Source organism: Gossypium raimondii, chromosome 8, assembly GCF_025698545.1.
Source record: "Gossypium raimondii isolate GPD5lz chromosome 8, ASM2569854v1, whole genome shotgun sequence".
Classification (NCBI taxonomy): domain Eukaryota; kingdom Viridiplantae; phylum Streptophyta; class Magnoliopsida; order Malvales; family Malvaceae; genus Gossypium; species Gossypium raimondii.
In genome coordinates, this window is record NC_068572.1 from 40955279 (window position 1) to 40970558 (window position 15280).

At 34.6% G+C, this 15280-nt stretch overlaps 1 protein-coding gene across 1 annotated transcript; it reads left to right on the top strand.

Moving 5' to 3' along the window:
• Positions 1–1377: 1377 nt before the first annotated feature.
• On the top strand, positions 1378–13643 carry LOC105791465 (uncharacterized). The gene is made up of 27 exons (XM_012619535.2): positions 1378–1650; positions 1933–1998; positions 2094–2180; positions 2486–2542; positions 2647–2711; positions 2844–3013; positions 3361–3422; positions 3506–3589; positions 3802–3961; positions 4550–4665; positions 5273–5401; positions 5786–5857; positions 6001–6096; positions 6183–6260; positions 6479–6607; positions 7631–7807; positions 7919–8122; positions 8230–8343; positions 8439–8677; positions 9519–9564; positions 9654–9902; positions 11003–11233; positions 11435–11526; positions 11866–12094; positions 12398–12754; positions 12925–12998; positions 13109–13643. Exons 1-27 carry the CDS (start codon positions 1552–1554, stop codon positions 13212–13214), a joined length of 3588 nt encoding a protein of 1195 aa, XP_012474989.1. The 5' UTR covers positions 1378–1551; the 3' UTR covers positions 13215–13643.
• Positions 13644–15280: the final 1637 nt, after the last annotated feature.

Consider the following 15280-nt stretch of genomic DNA (forward strand, 5'->3'; position numbering starts at 1 on the left):
GTAGATTGTGAGTTCACCCTTGAGCTCATAATCTCTCCCTTCAAGGCCACCACCATAGCCTCAATGGCATCATCTCTACCAGTCAACTGTTTCATATTGTCCGTCACATACTCTTTAAGCTGCTCCTGCATGGACTGCAGTCCATCATGGAGCCTATCATCAACATCTTCAACCCTCTCCTTGATATCCCCCATTGAACTCTCGAGAGTGACGACGCGATCCTCTAAAGCTGACAATATGTCCCTTGAGCGACTGGCTTTCCTAGCCCTCCCACGGGTCTCCATTCCCTCAACTTCTTTTGACATCTTTCAACGGTGGCTTCGAACCTTAGCTCGGATACCAACTGTCACGGACTTAGAGCTTTCCTACGCGATCCGTGCGGCCTTAGGCAGTTTCTCTGCTTAAAACGCCTAAGTCAGCCTAACTTGCAAAGAAAAAGGATTCAACAGCAAAAACGCACAAGTCAACTTAACTCACAACAATAAAGGATTCAATAGAATTCCCTTAAGATTTTCGCTAAGAACAGCAGAAGAATGAAGTAAGAACGAGCCTTGAAAGATGAACAAAAGCAAGAACACTTGAGAGAAAAGTTTGAGGGAATACTCTCAAAATTCTTATTAATAACTCCGTGAATTACAATGAGTACAGAGGTCTCTATTTATAGTTGAGCCTCAAAGTACATCAAAGGCTATAATTAAAAGCTGTATACAATTAGAACTCTAAGACATAATTAGAAGCTGTATACAATTAAAACTCTAAGATTAAATAATCATATCTTCTTGGGTCTCTTCCCTTATTTATCAGACTCTTTGGGATGGGCTTTTAATCCCTTCAGGCAACGGGCCAGTTTGGTTGGGCCAAATGACCTCCTTCAAATACGATGGATCGCACAAGTTCGTCATGGTTGCGTGTTCCCATGCGCAACCCATGACACTAGCATTTTCTTATGGTGAAATTCCCTAGCAAGTCCCTCCTTTATAGAGACTGAATCAAATTGATCCTTTACTATTAAATTAATCCATTTAGTTCATGTACTATTATAAAAATCAAATGTCAAATATTAACAAAGTTAATATTTATTTTTTAATTTTTAAAAATATCATTTACTATTTAAAAGAGTTAATATCTTTAAAACTTTTATAATTCTATAAATGAAATATTTTATTTGGAGTTGAATTCAAATTGAAAAATTAATTTTCATGTTATTTTTTAAACATTAAATAATAATTCTATTACAGTTTAGTCTTATTTAAACAGTAAATAAGGTTAAATATCTGGTATTTATAATAGAGGGATCTGATAGGTAGTTTCACCATTTTCTTATTAAGGTTAAAGGGCTTTAAGGTTGGGTTTGAGCGGACTCCATACCCGATTCACAAACAGATCTGATCTGAGGCCTATGTCCAGATCCTCTGTGTCGAAGCGTGATTTATATAGGTCCTTGTTCCAAACATATATCAGATCCTTTCCCGGTCGTTCCCTTAACTTTCAGAGCTTACTTTAGTCGCCGTCGGGCTCTAAAGCAACGGCAGCTAAATTTAGTAATCGAAGATGAAGATCAGAGATGCTTCACTTTGCTTACTGATCTTAGTTTACACTGTTTCAGCTGCTTCTGCAAATTCCGTCCACGGCTGTGGCGGATTCGTTGAGGTAAAAACTTCTTTAACACTTCCTTTTCATTTTTCTGTTCATTACTTTGATGCGGAAATGATAAGGAGGTTTCGAGAAATGATATTTTTCGAATCTTCATTCTCTTGTTTCTTGGAAATCAAGACGACTGTTAGTAGCGACGGATTTTTGTCGTGTGCGTGTGTTTCTGGATCTGAATTCTTTGATTTCAGCTACGATGCGATGCTCATTTTTGACCGTCTATTAGAATTTCTTATTGTTATTGCCGTCGTTTAAACTGAACATAAATGGATCATTTTGTAGGCGAGCTCGTCTGTGATTAAATCGAGGAAGGAAACTGATACGAAGTTGGATTATTCTCACATCACCGTACGGACTTAGCGATTTTGTTCATTTTGTCTTTTGGATCCTGTTCCTTTAAAAAAAAAATCTGATTTCCGGAGTCTGTCAATGCTTATTTGTAGGTTGAGCTTCGCACTGTAGATGGGCTAGTGAAGGAAAGAACTCAGTGTGCTCCAAATGGATACTACTTCATTCCAGTATATGATAAGGTTAGTTTGCTAATACTCACTTAGATTCTGGGCGTTGACTATGTCTATGTGAATTCACATTTGAGATTTTGGGGGCTGTGTTTTGCTTAACTACTTCAACCTAATGCCCGCATAAGAATATTTATGTAGTTATGCTATCCAAATCTTTTAATCCACTGGTTTGCAACCCATTTTTATAGTATTTTCCCAATTCTATTTGCATGTTCAAAACCATACTGTATGTGGTGCCTACGCATGCTTACTCAAACACTGTATATGAGAATGTAGTTCCCTGTTGGACTAATTGGTATAGTTTCTGTTTACAGGGTTCTTTTGTTATTAAAATCAGTGGACCAGAAGGATGGTCTTGGGACCCTGACAAGGTTTGGTTCATTGTTATTACGATAGATTTTCTTACAGGCTACGCTTCCTTTATTTTCTTGATATATCGGTGTTCCTACGCTTAAAGCTAAAAGTTATTCTGTAGGTTCCTGTTGTTATTGATGAAAATGGTTGCAACAATAATGAAGATATCAATTTCCGGTTTACAGGGTTTGTTTAATAGCTTGCATTCTTTAGCTGTTCATTTTTATTTTAGCTAGATTATGTGCAATCTGTGTTCCACTCTTTTATCATGCGCTGAATGTCAGTGCCAATAACCGTATGTATATTTATTTGTTGCAGATTTACCCTATCTGGTAGGGTTGTGGGAGCTGTTGGTGGGCAGAGCTGCTCACTTAAGAACGGTGGTCCTGCAAATGTGAATGTGGACCTTTTATCTCCTAATGATGATCTCATATCTTCAGAATTAACAATGCCAGATGGAAGTTACTTGTTCAAAAATATTATTCCAGGTATAGATGCTGCCATGTTACTTTCTTGCAAGTAGTGTTGTTATGTTCATCTGTTGTTTAATTCATTGTTAATTATTATTATTATTATTTTTCTGTTAGTTCATTTTTATTTAGTTTGTGGTTTTTGTGAATCAAGGCAAACAAAAACCATGTTCTCATAAAATTTGACAGAATGGATGTTAACAAGATAATTTAAATTCATCTACTAGAATAATGTACAGAGTAACTTTGTCATACTTACTCCTCTGTTCCACTATATGTGAACTCTTCACCTACCAGAATAATTTGCATTTAGAAACCTCTCTCTTACTGTTTTTAACTTTTCATGTATCCTTCTTATGGTACAGGAAAGTACAAATTACATGCTTCACATCCTGAATTGAAAATTGAAGTTAAAGGTTCCACAGAGGTTTTGTATATTTCCTCAACTCCATTTTTGCTTTGTATTGTGTTCTATGATATGCCGACCACTTGGAAATGCACTTATTTCAGGTGGAACTGGGATTTCAAAACGGTATTGTTGAAGACATTTTCTTTGTTGCTGGGTATGACATCCATGGTTCTGTGGTTGCTCAGGTGCTAAGTAACAACTGTTGAGAGCCCAATATTGTTTATTAATCTTGTGATACATCTTACCACTAAGTGTCTATGCATGAGCATTGCACTCTAAAGATTTAAAAGAGAATTCGAGTAATTGTTTCTTTTCACCCTTACACGTGCATAATGCATTAGTGCATGAGTTTATATGTTTTCTCTACCCTCTGACAGTCATGTCATTGTTTTGGCAGGGAAATCCCATTTTGGGAGTCCATATATATTTATATTCTGATGATGTCATTGAGGTAGACTGTCCCCAAGGTTCTGGTAATGCTCCTGAACAAAGAAAAGCTCTATGTCATGCTGTCTCTGATGCTGATGGGATGTTCACATTCAAATCAATTCCTTGCGGTAAACCAGTCTAAATGCACATCTCCACTCAATTCTACTTTTGTAATCCAATTTAAGGCTGATTACTGATCAGCTGGATAGGGGATACATCATTAAAGTATTTGTGTCTATCATTCATTAAATGTTATTTGGTACCAATTTGTTATCAACTTTGGAATCAGTCTGTATTATAGGCATGATTGACTTGCTTAATGATACTGAGCTAAGGTTGCTCTGTTCACAGAGTTGGGCTTAAGATATATTGCCGGTAGTTGTTATTTCTATGGATGTTGCTATTGTCCTGTTCATTTTAGATTTTTAGTGCTTATTTGGAAAGCTTTTGGTTATTAAGATAAGTTTCCATTTTATGCTTACCCTGAAGATTTTTATAGTTTAGAGCCTTTTGGTCACACGCTGATTAAGGTCTTTCTTATCAAGCATTTTTTCTCCCTAATAAATTGCTTATTGTATATCTTTTCCATTGAATATTTGTATCAAGCTGAACAGATGCTGGTAGCTTAACAACAGATAATAACAGAACTGATTCTGCCATTCATTGGTACAAAAGGTTTGATTTAATCTGAGTTGACTACTTTGACCACCTTACAGGACTTTATGAACTCATACCATACTACAAGGGTGAAAACACAGTGTTTGATGTCTCACCTTCTGTCGTGTCAGTGTCAGTAGGGCATCAACATGTAACAGTTCCCCAAAAGTTTGAGGTATGATACTTCTGTTGCTACATGCACAAATGTTTGTCTTCTGTAGCAATATGTTCCAGTATTATAGATTTTAGGCTGACTTTTCCTTTCATTTTTAGAGAAATTTAAGCTAAGATAAACAGCTTGATCTTTGTCTTCTAAATCTGTTTTGTCAAAATTATTTTTAGTATACCACCCTGGTACCCTCTGGTTTTCTCCACGTATGTATATATATACTTGTTCTTATCTGTCTCAAACATAAATTTTGCATTGTTATCCTGATTACCACTTATGGGAAGTATAATATTGTACATTATAGAATAAGGCTCCCAAAATGAAGTTTGTCCTTGTGCTTCTTGTTCTCTGCAAAGCAGAGTATAATATTGTACATAAATATTGTTCTATGAGACAGTTTCTTTGTTCCTGGGCCTCAAAGCAATTCCTTATGTCACAAAATACAGTTTGTCCTTGTGCTTCTTGTTTTCTGCAAAGCAGAGTATTTCTTTGACAGCATATCAACATTGATTTTCTTTAGTTCTGTCATTGAGTATTCAGCATTGCCATGTTTCTTGTGTTTTTTCATGATATAAATTTATAAGTGAATTATCTTCTTCTTATTTAAATGTAGGTTACTGGTTTCTCTATTGGGGGACGTGTTGTTGATGCAAATAACGTTGGGGTGGAGGGTGTTAAAATTCTAGTTGATGGTCAAGAAAGGTCTATCACTGATAAAGAAGGTTATTACAAGCTAGATCAGGTATGGCTAGACTTTTTCCAAATATTAAGGGCTTATTTGGATCCAAGTATCTTAGCTCTTTGCAGAATATTTCAATCACGGATATCCGTTCATTTTTTTATCTTCTGTTAATCGAGGATTTTAGCTTATCATAGTTACTAAGTTAGGAAAAGTATGACCGTGGAATCTGGTCCAGATTTGCACTAGTGGCAAAAAATTAGACACATATCACAGTTCGTATCTATTAAGGCAACTAATGTGAGTTCCCTGTTTTTTATCTGCTTTTCTTTTTAAAGTTATGTGTGTTGAGAAAATATCTTAATGTAGCTGCATACAGACTTGATAAATTTAATTATGGGCATTTGACGCATTTTTCCCTAACATTTCTCACTGTTATTGCTCTAGGTTACATCAAATCATTATACGATAGAGGCCATAAAGGAGCATTTCAAGTTCAATAAGTTGAAGGATTACTTGGTAAAGCATATCATATAAAATTTACATTCATTTCCTGAATCTGTGACATGACTTCCACCCTGGTGTTATAACTTTTGTTGATTCTGCACTGCATTAGGATGACCAAGGATGACCTGTTCCTTTTTAATTTTTTTTAATTATAGGTTAAGCCAAATATGGCTTCAGTTTCAGACATTAAGGCAGTTTCATACGATGTTTGTGGTGTAGTACGGACAGTTGACTCAGGTTACAAGGCAAAGGTAACTTCAGGAATTGCTTTTTTCCTCTATCAGTTACTGTTTTTAAGGCATATCTTGTTTTAATATTGTCATGTTTCGGATCCTAGGTAGCCTTGACCCATGGACCAGAAAATGTCAAGCCACAAGTAAAACAGACAGATGAAAGTGGAAAGTTCTGCTTTGAGGTATGCAACTAGAGGAGCCAGACTCTGTTTTTATGATAAAGAGGATTGAGTTGTAGTAGGAAATTTTCTTATAGTTTGTGAAATTTAGAGATTCTGAAATCTAGTTGGGTAGTCTCTTTGTTGCAGGATTCTGAATTGTAGTATTTTACACATTTCTTGCATTTTAATGTCATTTTTTGATGAGTGCCTTTTTTCTTTCAATCTTCAAAACCTTTCAGGTTCCACCAGGTGAATATCGCATTTCTGCTCTGAGTGCTGCGCCTGAGAGTTCCCCTGAGCTTCTCTTTTTACCTCATTATGCTGATGTTGTGGTGAACGGTCCAATATTTAATGTGGAATTTTCACAGGTAAATTTCTTGTTCACTAGAAAAGTTGGAATTCTATTTGGCTTGAGAAAAGAATATTTCTTTTTTGTTTTTGTTTTTATTTTCTATTTTCATTTCCTAAAAACAGTTTTGTTGTTTACTTACAAATGCGTTTATTGAATGAAAAAAGTTTTTCCTAATGCAAAATAATTAATTATATTTTATATCCTGTACATATATATCTTTTAACAAAAAGAACGATTAAAGAAACAAAGAAAAATATCCAACATATCATCCCTTGCATGTGATTTCAAATATTTAAATTGTGTTTTAATTTCATAAACTTTTGTAAGAAATATTTGAGTGTTAAGAGAAAAGGGATAATGAATAGTTCAAAATAACAATAATAACTAATGACAAAAAGAAAGGGTTATGAAAACAATTAATATTTAAATAGCTATTGGTTAAAAATAAATTTATATGTATTAATGGTTTCAGCAGGCAAAATGTAATGAACATCTTATTTCTCATAATTTAAAACATCCTTTTCTTTTTCCTTTGCAAATTTTCTCATTTTTGAATTACCAAAACACATTTCCATTTTATTTCCTATTTCTCAAAGAATGAAATGAAATGGATCCTATTTTCTGAAATCGAACACAACCTAAGTTTTGATTATCTTATCCACTATTATTGAAGCTTGTATCCAAGTATAAATTATATATGCTACTGTATCCTGCATTCTTAAGATGTTCTGATTCCACCTTTTTTTCACTTGGTTTGTAGCTTGGATTAAGCTGGTCGATTAGTAAAGATTATAAGGGTTCTCAACTCTCAAGTCTCTATAAGTGCATTTTAGTGACTATAGTGTTATTCCTTCTAAGAATTATGTAATATTTCTCTCTCAAAAATTTTAAACCAAGTTGTAAACTAGTCTAGAGTAGTTATTCTAGATTCTTCACAAATGGGTTTGTTTAATGGCAGCAAAGAAACTTGTGTGTTGGTGGTGTGATTTGGGTGAAAATAGTTTTAACTGATGCTTTTTTTGCCCTTGACATGATTAAGGCACTCGTTAATGTCCGTGGTACAGTAGTTTGCAAGGAGAAATGTGGTGCTTCTGTTTCTGTTACCCTTGTCAGATTAGCCGGAAAACATAATGAAAGGAAAAAAATAGTGAGTTTGACTGAAGAGAGAAGCCAATTTCATTTTCCTGATGTTTTGCCAGGAAAGTACAGACTTGAGGTAGGGTGCCTTATTCCTGAACTCTTTGTATTAGTTCATGTTCAAATAATTTTGCATGTATGGTTTGATTTATAAATTCTGCTGATACTTGAACATTATTCATCTTTTTAGGTCAAACACACATCTCCAGAAGCTGTGTCCAAGGAAGATAACTGGTGCTGGGAGCAAAGCTTCATTGACGTAGATGTTGGTTCTGAGGATATTGAAGACATTAAATTTGTTCAAAAGGGTTATTGGGTTAATGTTGTCTCTACCCATGATGTAGATGCATACTTGACACAGCAAGATGATTCACCTATCAATTTGAAAATTAAGGTTATTTAGTAAAATTCTTGTCTCTCCCGAGTAAAAACTTAAAGGACTATATTTAAATACTATTGAGTTTTTCTATAAGGAATTCACACGTACTCATGCAATTGCAGAAAGGTTCCCAGCATATTTGTGTCAAATCCCCTGGAGTACATGAACTTCACTTTGTTAACTCATGTATTTTCTTTGGAAGCTCATCAATGAAGATTGATACATCTAACCCATTGGTAGAGAATTATACTTCATTTTTCTTTTGGACATAGAATTTGCGGTTCTTTTCTTAATGTATTAATTATTGGCTTCAATTATTTCATTCCTGTAGCCTATCTATCTCAAAGGCGAGAAGTATCTCCTTAGCGGACAAATCAATGTAAATCCAAGTTCGTCCAATGACTTGCCTGTGGAAATAGTTATGAACATTCTGAATAGTGAAGGCACGATTATGTATAGTACGAATGCCAAACTTGCATCCAGTGCAAATGATCAAATGACTGCTGTATATGAGTATTCTGTGTGGGCCAATCTTGGAGAAAAGCTTACTTTTCTTCCTATGGACCCCAGGTATTTCTTGATTCATTTGTGTAAATTGTACACTATTTTGTCATTTTCTTATAGCTGAAATGCACAGACATTATCCATTATAGAATTTCAAAGCAATGTATTTCGTATACAGTGTGGTCTACTCTACTACGCCATTTTTGCATATTCTCATGGTTTGTCTTTGCTAAACAATATTATCTCCTAAATGCATTTTAACCACTGTGAAAATGAATAACATGTCTTGTTTTCTCTCCTTTTTGTTGTTTGATATTTTCTCCTAATACTGATAAATATGTGTAACATCTCCATAATCACGATATTTCATATCAACTAGAAATTTTTGTTAAATGATTAAGTGATTCTAACTTTTCACGCTCACATTATTTCCTTGAAAAAATGGAATTATGGTCACCCTTTGTTCTATCATGGTCTGTAGGAAGGCAATGCTATGAGTTTATTCACTTGCTTCAGCCTTACTTGTGGTTGTTAGAAACTTCCAGGCTATCATGCTTGTTTATATTTGCCTATGAGTGTAAGGATTTCATTGTTGCCAGAACTTTCAATGTATGAAGCACCAGTACTTAGATATTTTTGTTCAACTGATTGTCATACACAACTTTAATAGTTTCTTTGGTGTTTGAAAATGAGAATTAAAGAGTTGCTGATATATGCAAGTGATAGATGATGGGTTTTATAGATATGAGTTGTATTCCATGTAATGAGATCGGAATGAAGTAACATTTAGAGTTGACTAGTACCCATAAATCTTCCTATAGAAGCAGTTTTAAATTACATGTGATCTCTTTAAATTCGATCTCACTATTGGTGCATAGTTTATAACTAGTGCGGTGGTTTGTTGCAGGAATAATGGAGAAAAGAAGTTTCTTTTCTATCCTAGACTACACCATGTAAGCATCAAATGGAGTAACTTACATACAACTTTATCTGCAATGTTAAACTATGTTCATATTGGTGAATTATTTGCACTGTTTCTTAGGTTTCGGTGACAAATGATGGTTGTCAAGCTTCAGTACCTCCCTTCTCTGGTCGACTAGGGCTATACTTGGAGGGATCAGTTTCTCCTGCTATTTCTGGTGTTCATATACAGATTATTGCTGGGGACGAGGGCAGCATTACTTCAGTCAAGAAAGGAGGAGTAGTGCTTGAAACTGCTACAGAGGCAGATGGGTCTTTTGTTGCAGGACCTCTGTATGATGACATAACTTACAATATCAGGGCTTCGAAGGTAGGGAATGCTTATTCTGGTATTATTTCTTCTCAACATCAGCTTAAAGTCAATGTGTGTTAACTCCGTTTTCAAATTTAACAACTAACATAGCATCATCTTGGTGTCATTTTGTATTTTTGGCATTTGTTTATGTAAACACATTAGTCTTCTAATTGATATTCGAAATGATAGTTTTCTGTTCTTTTCAGTTAAATGACTTGATACCTCCCTTTTTTCTTCGTGACGAGTAAGCCTGATATTTTCTTGTTTTTAATTGATAACTATGAGAACTTTTATCTTCAAGACTGGGTGGAGATATGGGCTGTGTTGGTATTCTTTTGGCCTAAGTTGAATATGTGATGCATGTGCAATCATATGTTACATATTTTCATGCAGTTTCTCTTTTTGTCATTCTCACTAAATTAGTTAGTATTTGGAGTCATAGAAAATAAAATAAGTATTTGAGTGGGGAAGTTTCTTATTTGAAGAGCAGTGCTGGCAATTGTGTCTTATTTTAGATCAGGTAGTGATGGTGTGTATGTCAACCATTTCATTGGTAGAGGAGAGAGGCATGTTCTCTAAAAGGTAGTAAATCTAGTAATGGTTGCAGCTGTTACAAAGTGCTAGCCTGCACTCTTGTGATCTATGTTATCTTGACTCTTCATTTTTTTCGTAAGTACTTGTGTCTGACTCATATTTGGACATGATTATGGGTGCATGATCTTCTAAATACATGAAAAAGCTTAAGAACTTGTCTTCCCGGAGTCTAAATAACATAGCTTGTGATTACTAATAATAAATGGAATGGGCATGTGATACATAGAAGATGGGACCGGGTGAATTGAACTTCTAGCTTTAGATACATGGATGCCTTTAATTTGGTTTTCTGTGATTAGATGGAAAATAAGCTTTCATCCTTTGGATGGATGTAAATACTCCAAGATCTAAAGCATCATGGATCCACAATTTCTTATATGGTTTTGCGGGTACAGTTTCAGTATGAATTTGTAATAATTAAGATAAAGTCTGTTTAGCTGATTTTTATCATCTTCAATGTGTAACTTCTTTTTTGTGCAACTTATTGTTACATTTCTTGACGTGTCTCTTATTTGGTGCAGCCTGGATTTCATCTCAAACAAGTAGGGCCATATTCTTTTTCTTGTCAGAAGCTTAGTCAAATATCTGTGAAAATATATTCCAAGGATGATGCGACTGAACCTATGCCCTCTGTTCTGTTGTCATTGAGTGGGGATGATGGGTATAGGAATAACTCTATGTCAGGGACTGGTGGAATATTTGTCTTTGAGAACTTGTTTCCAGGAAGCTTCTATCTTCGGCCTCTGCTAAAGGTACCTAATCATTTTTCTTCTGATTAGAACGTTCAATTTCTTAAGTTAGTTGAAACTGCAAGGGGAATCTAGGCATTTGGTTAATCTGAGGTTAATCATGACCATATGCACATTATAGACAGAAATATTGAAAAGGAGTTTTAAACTGGTTTTCTGTTCGATTTAATTACTCCAACAAGTGATTTCTATTTACTCTTGCAGGAGTATGCTTTCTCACCATCAGCACAGGCAATAGAACTTGGCTCTGGAGAATCTAGAGAAGTTGTTTTCCATGCTACACGTGTTGCTTACAGGTTTTTCTTTTGCTTTAACTCCCCAGTTGCCTTTTTGGCACTGTAAACATTTAAGCGCATGCTTCAATAGTATTATTGAAGATAAGTTTTTTATATATTTTTCCTGGCTCTTATTTACATTAAATTATCTTAAATTTAAGTTTTTTAATTTAGGTGATATGTTCAGCATTTTTTCCAACTCTCCTTTATAGTTGAGTTACAATCCAAACTTCTAAGATTCTCTGCTACATCACTGCAAAACATAGTATATATTTCTTGAAAATGTCTAGCTTATGTCAGACCCGAAGTACTGTGCATGGGTTTAAGGCATGGGTTTAAGGCAGTTTAATTTCTCTGCAGTGCAATGGGCATGGTAACTTTGCTGTCTGGCCAACCTAAAGAAGGTGTCTCAATTGAGGCCCGCTCAGAGTCAAAAGGCTACTATGAGGAGACAGTGACTGATTCATCTGGGACTTATCGTCTGCGAGGACTGGTTCCTGATGCATTGTATTCAATCAAAGTTCTGAAGAAGGATGGCTTGGGTAGTGCTAAAATTGAGCGAGCATCTCCTGAATCTGTTCCTGTAAAGGTTGGTTCTATTTGCTGGAACTTTTTTCCCCTTTTTTGGGTTTTTTTCTTAATTCTTAAATGTGTTTAAGCTCTTTTAAGACCTTAATTGTCATTTTGTATTAAGCTTTTGTTGTATCAATGTTTGAATTTGACATCATCGCAATTGTAGTTGGAACTGAAGTTATATGATTCATGATCAACTGGGTGAAGCTTCTTCAAAATCGAAATCTCATTTTTTTCAGAAAATCATTTCCATCTACAATCCTAGGGCTACTAAGTTTTAAACTTCTAATGTGTATGTGGTTGATTAATGACTTTCCAGGTTGGGAATAACGATATCAAGGGACTGGACTTTTTGGTCTTTGAAGAACCAGAGATGACTATCTTAAGTGGCCATGTTGAAGCGAATAGGACTGGGGAATTACATTCTCATTTGTTGGTAGAAATCAAGTCAGCTGGTGACACGTCTAAAGTAGAGTCTGTCTTCCAACTGCCATTATCCAACTTCTTCCAGGTAAAGGACTTGCCAAGGGGAAAACATACCGTTCAGCTCAAATCCAATCTCCCTTCTAGCACTCACAAATTCGAGTCAGAGGTTATTGAGGTTGACCTAGAGAAGAATGCTCAAGTTCATGTCGGTCCCCTGAAATATAGTGTGGAGGAGTATCATCACAAACAGGTTTGTTTAATTTTGTTAAAATCATGCATGTGTTCCCTTTTTTCCAATTGACTATGCAACTATGTATAACAAAATAGTGGTCTTACTAATACTACAATGATGTTTGATTATATATGTACTTACTGTTTACCATCGAACTTTCCTTTTTTGCTTGTCTTGCTTACCAATAGGAATTAACTCCGGCACCGGTATTCCCTCTTATTGTTGGAGTTTCAGTGATCATTCTCTTTCTCAGCATTCCAAGGTAACTTGAATATCCTTTGACCCCCTTCTTTCCCTCATATGCCTTAAGATTTTATATTTATGTGGATAATTTCTGATGTTCTCCTGTGTTTTATACCTTTTATTAAAAAGACTAAAGGACATTTACCAAGCCGCCACGGGAATACCAACACCTGGTTTTATGACAACTGCAAAAAAAGAACCACGGAAGCCAGTTGTGAGAAAGAAGACTTTTTGAAGAACCCTTTTCCCCCAAAGGGGTGCGACTTTGGGGCTCAGAAGACTGTTAAAAAGTTTATATTTCGTTCATTCCCCCCGCCCCAGAGCTTTGGTAGATGATAAAACTAATTTGGATGATAGCAGTAACATCTTGGGGAACGTCACTTTGATGAGTTCATTCATAGGCTTTATTAGCTTTGTAGGATTGAACCTGACTGTATCTTTGTAGAAGCAAATGAACATAGATGTCAATGAACTAAGTAGCCCAACTCAGCAGTCTTTTGGGTTGAAATATTTTTGAGCTTGGCTCATTTGGGTTCGAGGGTTGATTTCTTTCGAGTTGGGTCGTTACAGATTTATCTTATTTCAAAGTCATCTGTTTGGATAAGGGTTTTGATCAATTTTGGGACCAAAGTTAATGATGAAATCAGATTGGGTTGAGTTTAAATTTTGGTGGAACAGGTTTAGGGAAGGAAGGGAAAGTAGAAATGCCACAGGCATCCGTACTAGCAAAGTTATGAAAGTTAATTCAGTTATATTTTAAGCAGCTACCAGCTGTAAAAGGGAATATCTCAGGCTTGAGAATGAAATGGAACTCATGAGACATGAAATTGTAAGACAGTATAGAAACTGAAGTTTCCCGATATTTAATGATGCGTACATGCTTGTATTGTTAGCAAGGAAATATCTTGTTGCCAGGCATAATTAAAATGAAAGCAAAGATATTATCGAGAGCTAATGATGATGTATTAACTAGCTCTACTACAGTTAAATTTTCCTTGAAAGTCTCATTCAATCTTCACCTTGAAATCAGATCATATGGAGAACTGATTAGTATTGAAAAAAAAAAGAAAACAAATTGAATAAGAAATCAATTTAAGTTAGACAGTTGAATGGGTTAAATTGATATTTTCATAATATTTCTATATTTAATTTAATTGAAATTAGATTGACAAACTAATTAAATTGAGAACTTGTGATTTGATCGGTTCGAAAAACATTATGATGATACTTGTGTTTTTTTCTTTGGTAAGGGTAAAAAGTAATAGAACCGAGTGAGTGATGGGGAGGAGACAATAAAAGAGGTAAAAGCATCGTGCAGGCTTTTGTATTAGGAGTCATATTGTATTTTATCTTTTTGATAAAAAAATTGACAAGTTAATTCATGTATGTTAGATCAAGTTTCCAACTAGTCTATTGTTAAAAATTGATATTTGCATGTTAAAATAAGAGACACGTGACATGTCAAGTGTAACTATTTAGTATTTTGTCAACTACATTAGTTTTTAACAGTAAAAATATATGATATTTTTAACAGAAAAGACTTGTTGCTATATGATCTAATGTATTAAGACCAATTTTTAATTTTTAAATAAAAAATAAAATACAATTTAATTTTTAATAAAGAGATCTTTATAATACTTTTACCCGATAAAAGTAGAACCGATGGAGATATGTTATCCCTAAGATTTGGGGTCCAAAGACAAGATTTCATCAAACAACCATTTAATTTTGGAGATTTGTCTCCTCACTTTTGAAACCCCATTTCTCTAGATTTGTCCCTCAATACAATATTTTATATTACATAATTAATATTTATATCACGTTGAAGTTGAACATGTCAAAACCCTAATGTTTTTTGCATTGACTTGCCCCATGCCCATGTGCACCACCTCTAATGGGGTCGAGAAACGAGATTGTTTATTCACAAAAATATTTTAAAAAGCAAAACTAAAAAGTTTAGCTCTCTCCCACCACCCATATCCAACAGTGGAAGGGATGAGAGCAGTTTCGGGTCAAGCTGCTCCTTTTTGTTATTTATTCATCATCTAAATATTTAATTTATAAAATTCATGACTTAATGGTGATTAATATATTAAAAATAATAATCCGAATCATATCACTAAATGTTATAAGAATAAATAGATTCGATCACTTTAACAAAATTTAGAAAATAGATTAAAATTAAAAATATTAAAAGTTAAAGGAAAAACTGAGAATACTTCTATTTACAAAAAATATTATTTTGTTAAAATAATCCCTGAGTGTCAATCTTCTAGAAAAGTTTACTCTCAATGAAAGAAA

Bases quoted from the DNA above. Each gene is read 5' to 3' on its own strand.
- LOC105791465 (XM_012619535.2), top strand. From the start codon at position 1,552: ATGAAGATCAGAGATGCTTCACTTTGCTTACTGATCTTAGTTTACACT. The intron at 8,123-8,229 runs GTTATTTAGTAA...ATGCAATTGCAG, and splicing joins CTATCAATTTGAAAATTAAG to AAAGGTTCCCAGCATATTTG. The intron at 9,903-11,002 runs GTAGGGAATGCT...TATTTGGTGCAG, and splicing joins ACAATATCAGGGCTTCGAAG to CCTGGATTTCATCTCAAACA.